Here is an 18,148-nt window from a genome sequence, read left to right on the forward strand (position 1 = left end):
CAGTGTCGCATTGGAGGCTATTTTAACCTGTAATTACGATTTTTGTGATGACAGTGGTACAGTATCGACTTTCAATGTGGGGTCATAATTTGGATCTCTATGTTTACAAAAATGTCCAACTAAATATGTCGCATTACTGGTCCACCCAATTAGCTAAATGTCGAGCTAAATGTAAATTACTGTACTTTCAATCTAGAAGCAATTTAAGAATTGGTGAAAATTGAATAATCGGGAAAGTCCCCAACCATCAATAAGCCCAGAAAAACTGCCAAATTCACATACTCATCATATCCTGGCAAACAAATAATGAAAAAACCAAATTGTGTTTTATTATTATTTTGGATATTGTTTTAGAAAGCATTGAACTGTATTTCCTAAACTCTTTTTTGGAAGGGCTAATGGCCCTGAAAAGCACCTTGTTTTATGGAATGGTTCCAATTTAGAAAACTTAGTACTCGTGGTTTTGAAAAAAAACAGGAAGTGGGTTATATCTATGGTATAACCGCAAGGGTGACGTAGGACTATCGTTGATTTAGAGATCATTTGTTTGAAGTTGAATCTAAATCCATTCTGAATGAATGAATAAATGAATATTTGGGAGACTTCGAAAACGAGAGCGTTACGTTGGAGGCACAAGGTTTTATGCATCCAATATAGGATACGAAAAACCTTGTTCTGAAGAATAATCTTCAGAAGCTAACCTGCTAACTGTACTTGATTGACAAATCACAAACCCAAATGTATTATATGGATATTATGGATAGAAAACATTAAAATAAACTCTTTCACATGAATGTATTTTTAAATTCCCAGAGGAACGGGCAGATTATTTCCCAGCAATGATTAGATCTTTCCGGAACTTTCTCGATGCTGAATGGCATCCAAACGGAACGAATTCTGCGCGTGTATGTGTCGATCCTTCGCCGTCCACCTCCTCCAGCACGTTAGGCAACGATGTTGTCTTGTCGATGTCCTCACGAAAAATGAATGTGTCTCACCACCAGAATATCGCTTAAGTATGCTTTTTGTGTGTGATTGAATCGAGAGAAGGTGTGGTTTACGATGGCAATTTGGAAGGCAAACTAGAGGGGAATGAACTATCTGAGCTCGGAACTTTCGGCGACAGAGCAAGAATCGATTGCGGGCGCATACAATATTGGATACGGAAATATCCTACTGATGGGGAAAAATAATCTTCAGAAGCTATCCTGTTAATTGCGATTGATTGAAAAATCACAAAACCAAATGTATTTGGTCACAGTGTTACATGGATAGAAAACATTAAAATAAACTCTTTCACATGAATGTAATTTTAAATTCCCAGAGGAACTGGCAGATTATTTTCAGTAACGATTAGATATTTCCAAATTTTCCTCGATACTGGAAGCCCACCAGTGGTTAATACTAATTCGATAACCACCTGTTAATAGCACTTGATTGAAACATGTTTGGTCACAGTGTTACATGGATAGAAAACATTAAAATAAACTCTTTCACATGAATGTAATTTTAAACTCCCAGAGGAACTGGCAGATTATTTTCAGTAACGATTAGACATTTCCACATTTTCCTCGATACTGGAAGCCCACCAGTGGTTTATGCTAACTCGATAACCATCTGTTAATAAAGGGTGTGTCACATCAAATTGCATCACGGAAAAAACGCTGTAGAAATTCGCCCAGTAAACCGATCCTTTTGAAAATTTTAGACAATAAAATAAAAACTATTATACAACTTTTGGCATTTTCTTTTTATTCATACTTCGAGCCCAAACCCGTATGCTCGCACCTTCCTCTTTACCCCGTCCATAAGGTTCTGTACAACGTCAGGTTGTAGTTTTTTTTGAACAGAAATCCATTTTCTCTTGAAGTCCGCCTCCGATTTGACAACTTTTGGGTTCTTCCGGAGGGCCTGCTTCATAATCGCCCAATATTTCTCTATTGGGCGAAGCTCCGGCGCGTTGGGCGGGTTCATTTCCTTTGGCACGAAGGTGACCCCGTTGGCTTCGTACCACTCCAACACGTCCTTTGAATAGTGGCACGAAGCGAGATCCGGCCAGAAGATGGTCGGGCCCTCGTGCTGCTTCAATAGTGGTAGTAAGCGCTTCTGTAGGCACTCCTTAAGGTGAAGCTGCCCGTTTACCGTGCCGGTCATCACGAAGGGGGCACTCCGCTTTCCGCAAGAGCAGATCGCTTGCCACACCATGTACTTTTTGGCAAACTTGGATAGTTTCTGCTTGCGAATCTCCTCCGGAACGCTGAATTTGTCCTCTGCGGAGAAGAACAACAGGCCCGGCAGCTTACGAAAGTCCGCTTTGACGTAGGTTTCGTCGTCCATTACCAGGCAATGCGGCTTCGTCAGCATTTCGGTGTACAGCTTCCGGGCTCGCGTCTTCCCCACCATGTTTTGCCTTTCGTCGCGGTTAGGAGCCTTCTGAACCTTGTATGTACGCAGGCCCTCCCGCTGCTTGGTCCGCTGGACGAATGAACTTGACAAATTCAGCTTATTGGCGACATCCCGGACCGAACTTCTCGGATCACGTCTAAACTGCTTAACTACGCGCTTGTGATCTTTTTCACTGACGGAGCATCCATTTTTGCCGTTCTTCATCTTCTGGTCGATGGTTAGGTTCTCGAAGTATCGTTTTAGTACTCTGCTGACCATGGATTGGACGAATCCCAGCATCTTACCGATGTCCCGATGTGACAACTCCGGATTCTCGAAATGAGTGCGCAGGATTAATTCACGACGCTCTTTTTCGTTCGACGACATTTTTCCAGATTTACGGAAAATTGACAGTGAAGCATGGCCAACGTGATCTATACACTCTTATCTGACTATAAGCGAAAGCTGAAGATATAATTCCTAAAAATTAAATTTCTACAGCGTTTTTTCCGTGATGCAATTTGATGTGACACACCCTTTAGTACTTGATTGAAACATATTTGATCACAGTGTTACATGGATAGAAAACATTAAAATAAACTCTTTCACATGAATGTATTTTTAAATATCCATAGGAACTGGTAGATTATTTTCAGTAACAATTAGATATATTCACATTTTCCTCGATACTGGAAGCCCACCAGTGGTTAATACTAATTCGATAACCACCTGTTAATAGCACTTGATTGAAACATATTTGGTCACAGTGTTACATGGATAGAAAACATTAAAAAAACTCTTTCACATGAATGTATTTTTAAATTCCCAGAGGAACTGGCAGATTATTATCCGGATCTTTCTCGATGCTGAATGGCATCCAAACGGAAAGAATTCCGCGCGTGTATGTGTATGTGTGTGTGTGTAGCGGCTGCTTCGAGATCTTCCCGGGGAACCGTTTGTGGCATCACTCTCCTCCTGATGGATTTATGTCTAGCCTAAGGTGCACAAACAGGCTCTTGGTGACACCGTTCATCAGCGCTTTCATGATAAACGAAGAGCTTCACCACAACAGCGATAACATGCTCCAATCGCTGTTCAATTAGAACTGAGTGGATTTCCGAGCGGCGCTCGCTTATATACCGATTGGTGATTTCACCTGTTTTGAAAGCAATTTTAAGACTATTGAAACAAGTTTTTGGATCAAAAAGTAACAAGTATAGAACGCGTAGACATTTTATCTTTCGAATGAAGTGTTTATCATACCATTTCGTTCAGTTGTTTAGGAGCTATTAACGCTCAAAATCTCGGTCTCCGGCGTAACGCTTTCGTTTTCGAAAATTTGATTTTACACCCCGGTATAGAAATGAAAGACGTAGTCCTACGTCAAAAACCCTCGCCCTCGATGCCACCTTGTTCTGGATTTGCCACCAAAGCAGTTTGTATAAAGAACAAACGTTTTTCTTCTGCTACCTGCTGCCGTTTTGCGATTTCGTTTGCCACTCGCCACTCGCTGCAACTGCCTGTTGTTGTCTTGATGTCCACCGAACCGAATGTGTTCTGTTCTGAATGCGGGTTTTCTTATCGTCGCGAGCAGCTTTGCCAGCCAACTCGATCACTTCGGCGGCCGAAACTATATAACGGCGGCTAGATGGACTGGTGCACTGATACTAACGCGCTCGGCCTAGCAATTGGCGGATACACCTACGGGAAACTGCACACCTGCACAGTTCGAGTGGGACTTTGCCTTTCCCTTAACTTGTCCTTCTTTGTCACGTCCACACGTCCACGTTGCTGCTAGTGTTGCTTTGTTGATGTGATGCGATGCGATGTGAAACGATGCCATGCAACCACACTGGCTTACGGGTTGAAAGAAAATGATATATTGTTTGGGGTCCGCGCATTTTGTACTTTAGCGGTACACGCTCACAGGATAGAGACAAATCGGCAGACTCAGCCGAAGGGGCGAGTCCAACGAGACGAACGAATGAACGTTAAGAGGCAGCGATGGCAAAAAAATACATTCATTATGATTTGTTCGATTGTTGGATTCATTCAAAAAGAAAGAGAAGGAATCATATGCTATCTACATCATAAAATGCTGAAGCAGGTTCATTCCGACACCGGTTTCTCATCGAAGACGATGAGCGTCATGAGCTTCGTCAATGCATCTTTGAGCGTATCGTAGCGGAAGCCTCGCGTCTGACCCACTACAATAAGCGGTCAACCATTACGCATACCATTACATTACGCCGTGGGAAGTTCAGATCGCAATCAGTCTGTTGCTGCCCGGTGAACTTACATGCGGTTTCCGAAGGTACCAAAGCGGTGACGAAGTATACCAGCTCCAAGTGAAGAGCGTTTTCCGACTGCTGATCCGGGAGCAAACCCTAAAAAGGGTCCTTTTCAGGACCACAAAATCATCTTTAATCTAAAGAGTTTATTGTTTTGTTATCACTCAATATCCTCATCTTGTTCGGCTAAACCTTCCTGTTTAGTGTTTGGGTTTGCCACTCGCCACAGCTTTCACAGTTGGAAAATTTCTTCCCATCCAGCTTGTGACATGTTGTACAGTAAATTACATTTAATGCGACGTGCCGAAGCATCACTCAGTGCCGGATTGGAGGCTATTTTAACCTGTAATTGAAAATTTGCGATGACAGTGGTACAGTGCCGACTTTCAATGTGGGGCCATAATTTGGATCTCTATGTTTACAAAAATGTCCAACTAACATCCAGGACAGGATAATGCCGACGAGAAACTGCAGGCGGTACGTCTGGCATCAAGACGTTGATGACATTTGCAGGATATGCCATCAACCAGGTGAAAACATAGAGCACATTATGGGAGGCTGTCCCGTTTTGGCCAACGCAGCCTACACCGAGCGCCACAACAACGTGGCCCGTATTGTTCATTGACAACTGGCGCTCCAATGTGCTCTACTGGAAAACAACGTACCAAACTACCGGTACCTGCCTGCACCTGTCCTCGAAAATGACCGTTTCAAGCTGTACTGGGATCGCACTGTTCTGACCGACCTCTCGATCCACCACAACCGCCCAGATATAATGGTTTACGACAAGAGCGACCGCAAAGTCACCATCATCGATGTCGCTATTCCACTGAACCAGAATCTGGAGGAGACCCACGGTCGCAAAATCTGCAAGTACCGACCATTGGCCGTGGAGCTCAAGGAACTGTGGGGGCTAAGGGAGGTCCCAAGAATTGTTCCAGTCGTTCTCTCTGGAACTGGAATTGTCCCGAAGACACTTCCGGAAGCGCTAAAGGTGTTGAATATGGAGAAGGAATTGGCCGACATCCAAAAGTCGGTCATCCTTAGCACCTGCGCGATTGTCCGACAATTTCTCGGTCAGGACTGAAACAGCACGAGCATGCAGATACGTGCATTCCGCAGAGCCTAGTCCCCTTTTGGCATTCAGAAGCCCGGGGGCAGGTGAAAATTCTGGCTAGGTTCGCCTAGTTAATAGATAAGTCTGCCAAAAAAAAAAAATATATTGAACTCCGGGCCCGTCAGGCTAACGCCATATGAGCCTTGATAAAAATATATATTTTGGAAAAAAAAATTATTTTAAAATGCATTGAACTGTATTTCGTAAACTCTTTTTTGAAAGGTTTGATGGCCCTGATAAGCGCCGTGTTTTATGGAATGATTTCAATTTAGAAAACTTAGTACTCGTGGTTTTGAAAAAAAAACCATTTCGAACGCCCTCGATGCCGCCTTGTTCTGGATTTGCCTTTTTTCTTCTGCTACCTGCTGCCGTTTTGCGATTGCCACTCGCCACTCGCTGCAACTGCCTGTTATTGTCTTGATGTCCACCGAACCGAATGTGTTCTGTTCTGAATGCGGGTTTTCGCGAGCAGCTTTGCCAGCCAACTCGATCACTTCGGCGGCCGAAACTATATAACGGCGGCTAGGTGGACTGGTGCACTGTTACTAACGCGCTCGGCCTAGCTACCCTTGCGGGGATCTCCAGACCAACACGGTTCGAGCGAGATTTTGCCTTTCCCTTCACTTTTCCTCCTTTGCCATATCCAACCATGGCTGCTTGTGTTGGTTTGTTGATGTGATGTGATGCGAAACGATGTGGTGTACGGTTTGGATGAGAATGATCGTTACGGAAGGAAGGAAGGTATTGTATTATAGAGACTTTAAACTTTTGCAGTTCATTCGTCTCTAGCCTTGAGAAAGGCCATTTGAAAACTCTACTCTATTTACTCCAGCGCTACCACCTCCACCCTCTTGCCTTGAGAAAGGCACTTGATCCCTCGCCGTCCAGCCCGTCCAGCAACGATGTTGTCCAGTCGGTGTCCACACAAAGAATGGATCGTTACGGCAGCGGAGCGGGGATTTTTAAGCTGACTGGCTGGCTCGAGAATTACGCATGTGTGAGACTACGACCATCAATTTCGTTCATTTTTTTCTTTTTCCTTTCCAATCGTGCTTCATTGTATTTCGCTGCTGCTCTGGTTGCCCGTTTCGGTCGGTACGATTTGAGGAGCACAAAATGGACCAATCAAAAATAGGCACATAGTGCATTTGGACAATGCTTGATATTTCACAATTATTCAATTATTTATCTCAAGAAAAATGAAATGTTATTCGTTATGATAGATGCGTAGATATATTTCCTATAAATTGATGCAAAAACCTTTGCGATCTATTGAGAAATGCTCGGGTTATAAGCGTTCCAAATCTTGCTTTTTTTCTACTCGTTCAGTGCCTAGATTTTCATTTCACCCCCTATATCATCCGGTTAGACGTAGTCCTACGTCAAAAAAAAGTTTCATATCGTATGCAAAATCCTGCGCTCAGAAGTTGAAAGTCATGCACTGCTACGTCAGTGGATCTCCCCAACGAGTGCTACGATCCAAACGATCAATGTACCGACTACCGAGATGATCACTCAAGCAGCAGCATAGTAAGGATAGAAGCGCCCCTGGCAAACTATGAAAATGGCGTCCCAAAAATACCACTTTTTTTTCAAATTTATCACTATAATTACACTCAGGTGCCTACTCTATCAAATTCCTTTTAAAATCCTATTTAATTTGAACAAGGAAAGTGTCACCCATATCTAGGTGATGGAACGACGAACAAGTTATTGTTTAAATAACTGTTAAACATAGCATAGGAAGGGCGCGCAGGCATGCGTAACGAAAAAATCAAAAGGGTATTGGTGTAATATGATCTTGGGTGTTTCAACTTTTCGCAAATCAAAGAGAAGTTATTGGTTTCAAGTACGGAAAGAAGCAACTACTCATGATGGATGTGTTTTTACTCAATTGAAAGATAAAATATAATTCGGGGATAAAAATTGCTATTGAAAATTCTTGGATTTTGGCGCCCCAAAGGCTCAGCACCCCCGGCAAATGCCGGGTTTGCCACCCGCACACTACGGCACTGCACTCAAGATCAAGATAATTATTATTTGTTAGATTTCAGCTTGAGCTTAAGCTTGGGTAGACTGTACACTAGAGTGCCAATGAAAATGGCCATCTCGAATTTTCAAAGCGAACTTCATTAAAAATGTTGATGATGTCTCACGAAAAACTACCCTATACAAAATATCAGCTAAATCGGACTTCATTTACTAGTGTCGCACGGCGGTCAAAGTTTAAGTTTTTTGAAAACCTAAAGGAAATCGGGGTTTAAAAAAAACTCGATACCAAATGTCTTCAAATTGTATGAAACGATCTACTGTCATCTCGAAAAAAATTTTTTCGTCAAAAATCTTTGTCGCACTAGGACTTTGTCGTTTTTAGGGAATACGAGGCAAAACGTATGGTTTAGGTCTTGTTCTCACTGCAGCGAGGCGTCAGCGTGGCTTAGGCGGGGCGTGTGACGCTTAAGGTGGGACCAGAATGCCGCGCTATGCGTCGCGTTACGACAATTGTGCTTTGACACTTAATTTTAAATATGTGTGTTTCCATTTAGTCGAACACAATAGTGCGTTGCGTCGTTAGCATCGTTGTACTACAGTCTAATATTTGTTCTAAACTGCTTGCGCCGAATTCGCGATGACAGTGGCATGGTGTCGACGTCTGGTGGCAACTTCAAATTAGGGCCACAATTTGGGTCCCAAACTCGTTAGTGTAATTTCTATCAGATTAGAAGACACGAAGCCGGTTTTTAAATTCTAAATTTTGAATGAAAATTTTCACACCATGTTATTTGATTACTTGAAATACGTGTTTCTAAGTTTCATTCAACCATATGGTTAAACAATTCCAACATTGTTGCTGAATTTTTCCATCATAATATAGAGTTGTCTTCATAAACAATTTTGGTATGAGACTTTTTCACCACCTACAAACAAAAATGATTTTCATTCAAATAGAATACTAGTTTGATATGGAAAAGCTAATTTTCATTCATAATTTTAGTTTTGAAAACGTGTTCATTCCGACTGAAAATCAGCCATTCTTTTACGCTCCCGTAAACTAGTAAACGAAGCTCAATGCCGTCAGCGTGGATATGTCAATGTGTTGTTTTTAAAAACATTCAACTGATCAGTGGACACAACAAGAACAATATTTTCATACGAATTTTATTTTATTTTTGTTTACATGAAAAGTGGTGACGCGAATGCTAGATTGTGACTGCAAATCACCAGACTGCGTCGGGCGAATGTTTTAGTACAAAACGCAAGCAATGACAACGCGGCATTCTGTTTCCACCTTTACGATTAATCATGTGTGTTCTTACCGATGTGTTCAGCCTGGTGACGTGTCGTTAGCGTGGTTTTGACGTGTGGCTGGCGTGCAAATGAAACCACGTCGGCGATATTTGTACTTCTCCCCTTCTCTCTAGCATATGTTAGTTTGTAGTAGTGATATAACTTAATTTTTTTTTGACGTAGGACTACGTCTTTCATTTCTATACCGGGGTGTAAAATCAAAGTTTCGAAAACGAAAGCGTTACGCCGGAGACCGAGATTCTGAGCGTTAATAGCTCTTAAACAATTGAACGAAATGATATGATAAACACTTCATTCGAAAGATAAAATGTCTACGCGTTATATACTTGTTACTTTTTTATCCAAAAACTTGTTCCAATAGCCTTAAAATTGCGTTCAAAACAGGCTATTGAAATCACAAATCGGTATATAAACGAGCGCCGCTCGTAAACCCACTCAGTTATAATTGAACAGCGATTGGAGCATGTTGTCGCTGTTGTGGTGAAGCTAACTTCATTTATCTTGAAAGCGCTGATGAACGGTGTCACCAAGAGCCTGTTTGTAAACCTTATGCCAGAAGGGAATCCATCAGGAGGAGAGTGATGCCACGGTTCCGCTTGAAACATCGGAGCAGCCGCCACACACACATACACGCGCGGAACCCTCGTTGTTATCATCGTTGCTGAAAAATAATCTACCAGTTCCCCTGGAAATTGAAAAATACATTCATGCGAAAGAGTTCATTTTAATGTTTTCTTTCCATACAACACTGCAACCAAATACATTTGGTTTTGTGATTTTTCAATCAATCTCAATTAACAGCAAAGCATCTGAATATTATTTTTCCCCATCAGTAGAAAAGTTTCGTATCCAATATTGGATGCATAACATGAAAAACGGAAAATGTTTCATATCGCGAAAATCATGTAATTTTCGAGCGATTATTTGCTTCCTACTCATATAATGCTGCGACCAAATACATTTCGTTTTGGATTTATCAATCAAGTGCGATCAAAGTAAGACCACGGCTTTCGGAAATTTATTAGAGGTGCAATGAATCTTAAGGAATTCCCGCTCTACGCGTACTGGCAAACGATGTTTACTCAACAATTTCTCAAACGAGAAATGGGTGTTGTGAGAAAGGATTAGCGAACGCAATAACGACAAACGGGAGAAAGAGATGTTTGGAGGTTGAAGGAAATTGGCAGAAAACATCTTCATTTTATCTTTCGAAAAATGTGATTCAGACCACTTCGTTTTGCCAGAAAGCGATTATTGATGCTCTAAGGAAGAATCGAGTCCTCCGAGGAAATTAACCAGCGCAAATTAGAGAACACTATCGATTGCGGCATTCGTACACAAATAATTTTATAATGCAGTTTCATCAAAATGATTTCTTCGATATGGGGATATATTCACTACATCATGTCATATATTTCATATTCTTCATTATGAAATCCATATCCATGGCACCTATCGGTATCGAATTATCATCGACACCACGATTTTCGCTAAATGCTCTTTTCAGCTCGGCCTGTAAAAAACTTTTCTGAACTCTAAACCATCAAATTTGCAGCCCTGAAAAGGACCGTTGATTATATGCTAAGCTAATGTAGCACGCTCTCCTCGGATACGATGGGCCAGCTGGATGTCCCTGAGCATGATGTGACGTGTTTTGCATTGATAGCACACAAATTGGTATTTTCGAATAGGCCTCCTGCAGCGTCATAACCGCAGAACTTTGGAAGCGCAAGTCGGTTTTGAAGTCCTGAGCAATTCCACGAACCAAATGCTGCAAAGGTAACTTACGGATCAGCAATTCGGTCGACTTCTGATAGCAACGAATTTCGCGCAGAGTTCCCGGTCGATAGCGATGTGGCTTTTTAACACACTTCCTGCGACTGGTGCGCTTGTCCGAGCTGCTTTCGTGGTCCCTTACCACCGAAAGACTAACGAGCTGTCTGCTTGGACCCGATGAAACGAGTCCTCACGGTGCGAGAATAGAGTAAGAAATGAACGAAAGCAAAGGAAGAACCATATTATAAGCCATAAAAGTATAGAATGTAAACCCCACCCTCTTTATCATATTCGTAGCTTAGCCTGAGAGAGAAACGAATCACATCGAAGTAAGTATACAGTAATGTATTTGAATCCGGACACTTTGCGTTTCATTTAATATCATACCGCAGCCACAACATTTTGTGCATGTTGAATTAATGCGATTGATTAGTAACTATCAAGTAACTATCAGTAACTATATTAGTAACTATTAATCAGCAATTCGGTCGACTTCTGATAGCGACGAATTTCACGCAAAGTTCCCAGTCGATAGCGATGTGGCTTCTTCGCGCTTCCTGCGGCTGGTGCGCTTATCCAAGCTGCTTTTGTGGTGCCTTACCACCGAAAGATTAACGAGCTGTCTGCTTAATCCCGACGAAACGAGTCCTCACGGTGCAAGAGTAGAGTAAGAAATGAACGAAAGCACTTTTTTTTTCACTTAAATTCTTTTTATTTCTTAATTTGGTTTACATTATAATAAAGTACTACATATCAAGTGATCAACCTAGGGTTCTACATCTTTAAGTTGCAATGTCAAGTTGCAATGACGCGGGATGCGTGGCTTTTCTTACAGACACCAAGGGAAAAGACGGAATGTTATAATGATATTCGCGGCCAGAACGGTTATCTGAAAAAATATTATTAGGATTGGGTAAGAATAATCAGGATTCACTGTAATCCTGAAAACGCGAACTCTTAACTATTCGGCGAAGCGACATTTCGAGAATAATATCCATTTTTATTGGACAGGTTATTCATTCTTTTCGTTATTCATCATGCGTAGTACTTATGTATTTTTCCTGACCTGAGAAGAACACTCCTTCAAAACTCTCGAAGACAGAAATTTAATTTGGATTGATTTAGTTGATTACCATATCAGAATCATTAGTGTAATTAATACAAATAAAAATACGAATGTGTTTTAGCAATATTTATGTCGTCACAAATAATCAGTTACAGTAGCTCAACAGAAATTTTTATAACATATTCTATTTTGCAGTCGGACATAGTTCATCAATCTGTATATGAATTAGTTCATTCTGAGGACCGCGAGGAATTACAAAGACAACTTCTTTGGAATACGTTCTTGCCAGCAGAATCAGCAAGTTTACAGCTAGCAGATGCATTAATCCCTAATAAATCAACTTTATTGGAGCGAAGTTTCACTGTACGATTCAGATGTTTATTGGACAATACCTCTGGATTCTTGGTAAGTATTGCATCGAGTATGATCTCTTTAGTTTGGCTGTTCAAACAGTAATTATGTTTAAAACGAGTTCCTTGTTTCTTGATATCCTTGATTGTTTAAACTTAGGGTTATCGTATGCTATCGGAACACTCTCTCCCCTCTTTCTCTCTCTCTCTTCCCTCTCTCCTCTCTCTCTCTCTCTCTCTCTCTCTCTCTCTCTCTCTCTTTTAAAATTGCCACGAGCAACCTCCTGTTGTCTTGGACGAAAGAAATGAATGAGTCTGTGATTCGTTGCTATTATATCTGCACCAGCCTTGTGCAGATATAATGACGGACATGCCAAGCGGACCAAGATTGTTGAAAATGTTCAACGAGCAGTTCCCTCGAATGCAATATTAAAGGAGGGAATCGATTACAGCACCATTGTATCCAGTAGAGTTCAAATAGTTTAACATGTGTATTTAAAAGTCGTAGAGAACCTCAAGAAGCTGTTATTTATTGTTTATTGTGCAGCTGTAGCAGTTGTACTGATGATAGGGATAAGTGCCTTTTACCAAAATGACAGAGAAAGTCCCATACAAACTGGTCCCATAATACTGGAAGAACATATTTAAAGTTTCCAGTAAAAGTCAGTCGACTAACACAGTAAAAGAGGGGAAGTCGATCGCAAAATTAGATTCGAGAGGTTGCTGAAATTGTTCTGCTGACAGATCTACGGGCCCACGAATACGTTGAAATTTTCGACTCCCAAGAACCCCGGATGTGTGCAAACAAAAACACAATAATTACGATGGTGGTTTTCTCGATATTGACGAGTTTTCCTAATATTGGTCAAGCTTATGGTAGAACCCCATTCAACATCGAAACAACAGGATGCGACTTGCAGAGGAAGAGAAATATGGAAACGGAATTGAAGCCTGCCATAATGATAACTACATATGATATCAACGATAACAATTTGCAAGTTTCTCATCTCATGGGCAATAGACGGAGTGCTTTTATTATTCGTCAAAAGTCCTCCGGCCGCAAACTACTTATGTCGGTGACAAGTAGAAATATTTAAACCATCGCGATGTTAAGGAAATATCAATAGAAGAGCAGCATCCTAAAGTAATTACCAAAGCGGTTACGTCGGACAAGCTAGCCGAAAGAGAAGGAACTTAGGTATAGCGTAATAATTTATTAATATGATTCATCACCACATACTTACCTCATAAAGGTTCTAAAATGTACAAGATACTCGATTGCCGGATCTGATTCAACCAGGTTTTGAAAACAACCTTAAATGCCGATGAAAAGAACCACGTTTTCCAAAAAACGGTCGTTCTTATATGAACCACGGTTTTGATTTGCATGTTTGTAGAGTTGTCCCACATCAATTGAAACACCCGATTTGTCTGAAATTTGGAACATTCCTTTATCTCTGTCGTCATTATAAAACAAACACAGAACATGCAGGAAAAAATGAAAGTTTTCGCATTCGATTATGCTATAACTCGAACGTTTCATAATAGATCTGAAAGATGTTTGCATAAATTGATAGGAAATATTCCTACGCATCTTTCATAATGAATAAAATGTTATTTTTCATGAGATAAACAATTGAATAACTGTGAAATTTCAAGCATTAGCTAAACGCCAACCACTCATTTTTTTCAAAAGCTCATTCATATTGGTATCAAATGAAAGGACTTGACTAGTAGAACACAGTTATTTATGAAAAATAGAAATCCATGATGGCGTCCCTCATAAAATGATGGGAAAAAAATATTCTCAATACCCCATCAACATTGGTATCAAATTAAAGCACTTGACTAGTAGAACACAGTTATTTATGAGAAATGGAAATTCAAGATGGCGGCCGTTACAAATTGGCGACCTACATATCTCTTCAATACCTCATTAGTAAAGTATATTTTGGGTATCAAATGCAAGGACTTGACTGGTAGAGCACAGTTATTAATGAAAAATGGGAATACTAAATAACCCCAACCACAAAATGTTGATATATATAATTTTTGTTCCAAAACCCCATCATGGTATTATATGAAAGGACTTGACTAGTAGAACACAGTTATTTGTGAAAAATGCTAATCCAAAATGACTGCCAACATGATTTTTTTTTCAAAATTCCATCAATATGGGTATCAAATAAAAGGATTGGAATAATAACGGGTCTTTCAATAAGGATTTGTCAACTTAAAAAAACACTGTTTTTTTAAGATTGAGTTGAAATTTATTATTATTAAGATTGAGTTGAAATTTATTCTGGTTGTAGTTCAACTCATGAATTTTAAGAATGAAATTCGATTTCGGTCATATGACCACCTTGCAGTGATTGATCCATTAGGCCCAGTTTTTCACTACTCGGCCACACATTTCTACCGGAATGTTGCGAATTTGGTGTTGAATGTTGGCTCTAAGCTCTTCTAAAGTTGCTGGTTGTTGGCGACATGCCATAAAAAGAAATCCAATGGCGTCAAATCGCGTTTCCAGGTCCATTTCTCGAAATAACACGTTCATCAAACTTACTTTTCAATAAATACATTGTAATGAGCGCTATATGGCAAGTGGCACCGTCTTTTTAAAACCACATATCATTGATCCTCCAGTTCTGGCCATGACGGTAACAACGATCGTTCTCATCGATTAAGAAATACGATCCAATCACTTCTCCGGCACGAAAACCAAACCAAACAGATTTTTTGACGTAGAACTACGTCTTGCATTAAGGGTACCAAATCAGAAAACAGATCACGTTTTTATGAAATAAAGTTAATGTGTATAACTATCGCGATCGCCGCGATCGGATTTTGACGATTTACATGCCAAAGGAATCGAAATTCTCTAAGATTTGTTTGTTATGCTATATATTACAATCTTCTGGTGGGTAAAGTTAAAGTTAACAAGTTAAACAAGTTAAATTGACGAAAACTAGAGGCAATTCCATTTTCCCATACATTTGTTCTGCTCATTTGTGAGCTTCCCTACCCATGCCGTCAATAACGAGCAACTTATCGACGAGTAACGAAGGGGAATGATTTAAAGTCCCTGCGAACAAAGAAAAGAAAATGAAGAAGAACGAAACAATGAACATCGCTTGTTCTTCCTTGTTTTGCGTCATCACATGTCTTCGTTTCGGATTGAGCTGTGGACACGACCAAATTACTTACACGCTGATGTCTCTGGCATTGCAATCATTACATCTGACGCCATTCCATGAAGGTTCTGAACTACACAATTGTGTGGGGAATCATCAAATTAATCTATCATCGGCTCACCAAGAAAATAATTGTTCAGGAATTGTATGATTGTGATTTGATTTCGCATGACAGTAGCAAAACAATCTACACCATGACAGCAAAGTTAATCGAGATCGGAAATATTAATATAGTGGGGTTTTGTTGAGAAGAGCGCAAAGCAGAGATAAGTGTATGTATATTTAGTTGCTTCAAGCCATATGGCTATGTGTACGTACGTGCGTGCTACATAACCACGTGTGTGTACAAATAGTACATCTTCGCTATGCTGAAACTCCATTTGTATCTGCTTTCGTGTGCATTGGTCCTGTCGCGATGCAACAATCACCTAATGTTTTGATGGACGATTGTTTGGTGGTACAAATTATGCAGCCGCGATAATAAAAACAAACAAATGGGGGAGGTAGCGGAAGAGGAACATTTGCGCTAGGGTATGAATAATGGATCTCTGTTGGGGCGAATATTCTTTCACTTTTTCATTATTTGAAGCAGTTGGTTTCGTCTTTATAAGGGCTTCGTTGGTGCCTTTCACATTACATCAATGCATCGAACTGACGCTATGGCGAAGCAGGCGTTAAGGTTATGCGCCACATAATTATTTGAGAAATTTCAAGCTAAACCATAGTGAATGTCGTGCTGGAATGTTGCTGGAAACTGCCTACAACAAAAATGGCTTTGCACTAACCTTGATCATAATGAACAATGCAACTCTTTTCGGGGTTATTCAGATTAACAGGTAGAATTTCTTTCATTTTTTTTCTTGGTGCTGGTCGGTTTTCGTCGTGTTACGATTTACTCTGGTGCGGCTGCTCTCAGCCCCCGAGGATGATTCTGCTGGTTCCGGAACGGAACGCAACCAAAGCTCCTTGGCCTTATCTATGTCCGTGCAGGGGTGGGCGCGAAAGGCCTTTTTTGGGTTCTCGGGTCTCAGGGTCGTCGTGTGAGCTGTGTGGGAAGCTTTCAGATTTGGGTTAGCGAGAAGAAATAGTTTTACAGGTTAATAAAAAATTGTTTTATTGACTCACGGTTTCGACGATCTCTATTTGGTATCAGTCTTTTACTCGAGTGGTGCGAGTACTGGCGGGTGGCGATCGGCTACGGCGTGGTCGGGAACGGCATCGGCGTGGTGCCCGTACGCCACCTCGCCGATGCCGTTCCCGACTGGTATGACGTGGTGATTTCTCCGGATCTTGGCTTCTATGTCGTCCTTGGTGGTTAACGAGTGGAGCGTGACGGAAAACCTCGTGACAACTAGCCTGCGTAGCTCCTTTACGGTGAGTCGTACTAGCACGGGGCTGATGAGGACGAGACAGGCACACTCTTTTCGCTGGTCCTTGACGATTAGCAGACTTGCACCTTGTACCTTAGCACCTTGATGATCAGTGATACCGGTTATTTTAATCGGTTTCACCGCTTAATATGTCGGATTCACAACGTTTACAACGGATTACACACCGAAATAATAGACAGACTTGTAAAAAACATAGATCGGTTCGATCGGTCTGCACGCTTCCGCGATCGAAGCCCTAGAGGCTCAATTCCTTTCTCCAACCTCCTCCTTTCCTTCTTTCCGAATTCTTCTGTTCCAACCATTCCAATTTCCTACCATCCCAACCTGTCATCCAGTCCTGCTCATCGTAGCCATCTAGTGGTTATTTCCACCCAACCACCCATCATGGCGAAGATTCAAAATCTAATAGAGTTTTCCCGTTCGTTTTGAGGATCTACACTTTTTGCTGTCGACGATAATTGTTTGTCACCTTCGACCACCTCTCCCGTAAACCAAATTGTAAAAACCAAATTTTCGTTTATTTTTTAATTGAGATTGTGAATTGTAACTATCATGATTACAGTTGCACGAATTACTAAATAACATGGAACATTTCTGATACTTGCAAGTATTGTCATTGTTGTTGTTTCCATTCAGTGCCAAAGAAAGATTGATGTTATTATGAGATATGGGATACTGGTTCTGGGGCAACAAGTATATAATCGCCTGTAGCTGAGTGTATGTCAATTGCGCAAAAATGCCACCGGAATAGCGTTCGACGTAAATGTTCAATGCATTGACATAAAACAAAGTGCGACATACAATCAGCTTGTGTATTGTTCTGCGAGGACAAGAATGAATCATTAATCAATTATCGTCAACTTCAGAAAAAATATTTCAGGGCGACCAAACCATTCTACTAAACAGTTATATATAAAATTTCATAGCATTCACAAATAATATCCGAAGTTATTAACTAGCGACTTCAACAAAATACCTGCGTAGTTCTCAAAGTGGTAGTGTCTTGGACACAACCTCCTGTATTTTTTTAGTTTTCCCTCTTTATATATCCGAATAAATCGCTACTTGAAAAGAGCCAAAAGAACGAACGGCTCACTGAAATGAACCGTTTTCCCATCTCCTGCGATGATTAACCCATTCTCTAAGGCAGTGTGCTCCGTCGGAGTGTTACCGCTGAACGGAGCACTGCGCCGAAAAGCATGCATATCGTGCTAGTGTGATCGATGATAACCCGCTCAGCTTTTGAGACGTGCAGACGTATTTTGACGT

General features: G+C 40.9%; 1 protein-coding gene across 1 annotated transcript in view; it reads left to right on the forward strand.

Annotated features, from left to right (window-relative positions):
• LOC129771698 (aryl hydrocarbon receptor) overlaps positions 1-18,148 on the forward strand; it is a 433,577-nt gene that overhangs the window by 191,947 nt on the left and 223,482 nt on the right. Inside the window, exon 5 of the mRNA XM_055775624.1 lies at positions 12,140-12,349. Within this exon, the coding sequence (XP_055631599.1) occupies positions 12,140-12,349 (210 nt within the window). The remainder of the gene's footprint in view (positions 1-12,139; positions 12,350-18,148) is intronic.

This window comes from Toxorhynchites rutilus, chromosome 2 (genome assembly GCF_029784135.1).
Source record: "Toxorhynchites rutilus septentrionalis strain SRP chromosome 2, ASM2978413v1, whole genome shotgun sequence".
Lineage (NCBI taxonomy): Eukaryota > Metazoa > Arthropoda > Insecta > Diptera > Culicidae > Toxorhynchites > Toxorhynchites rutilus.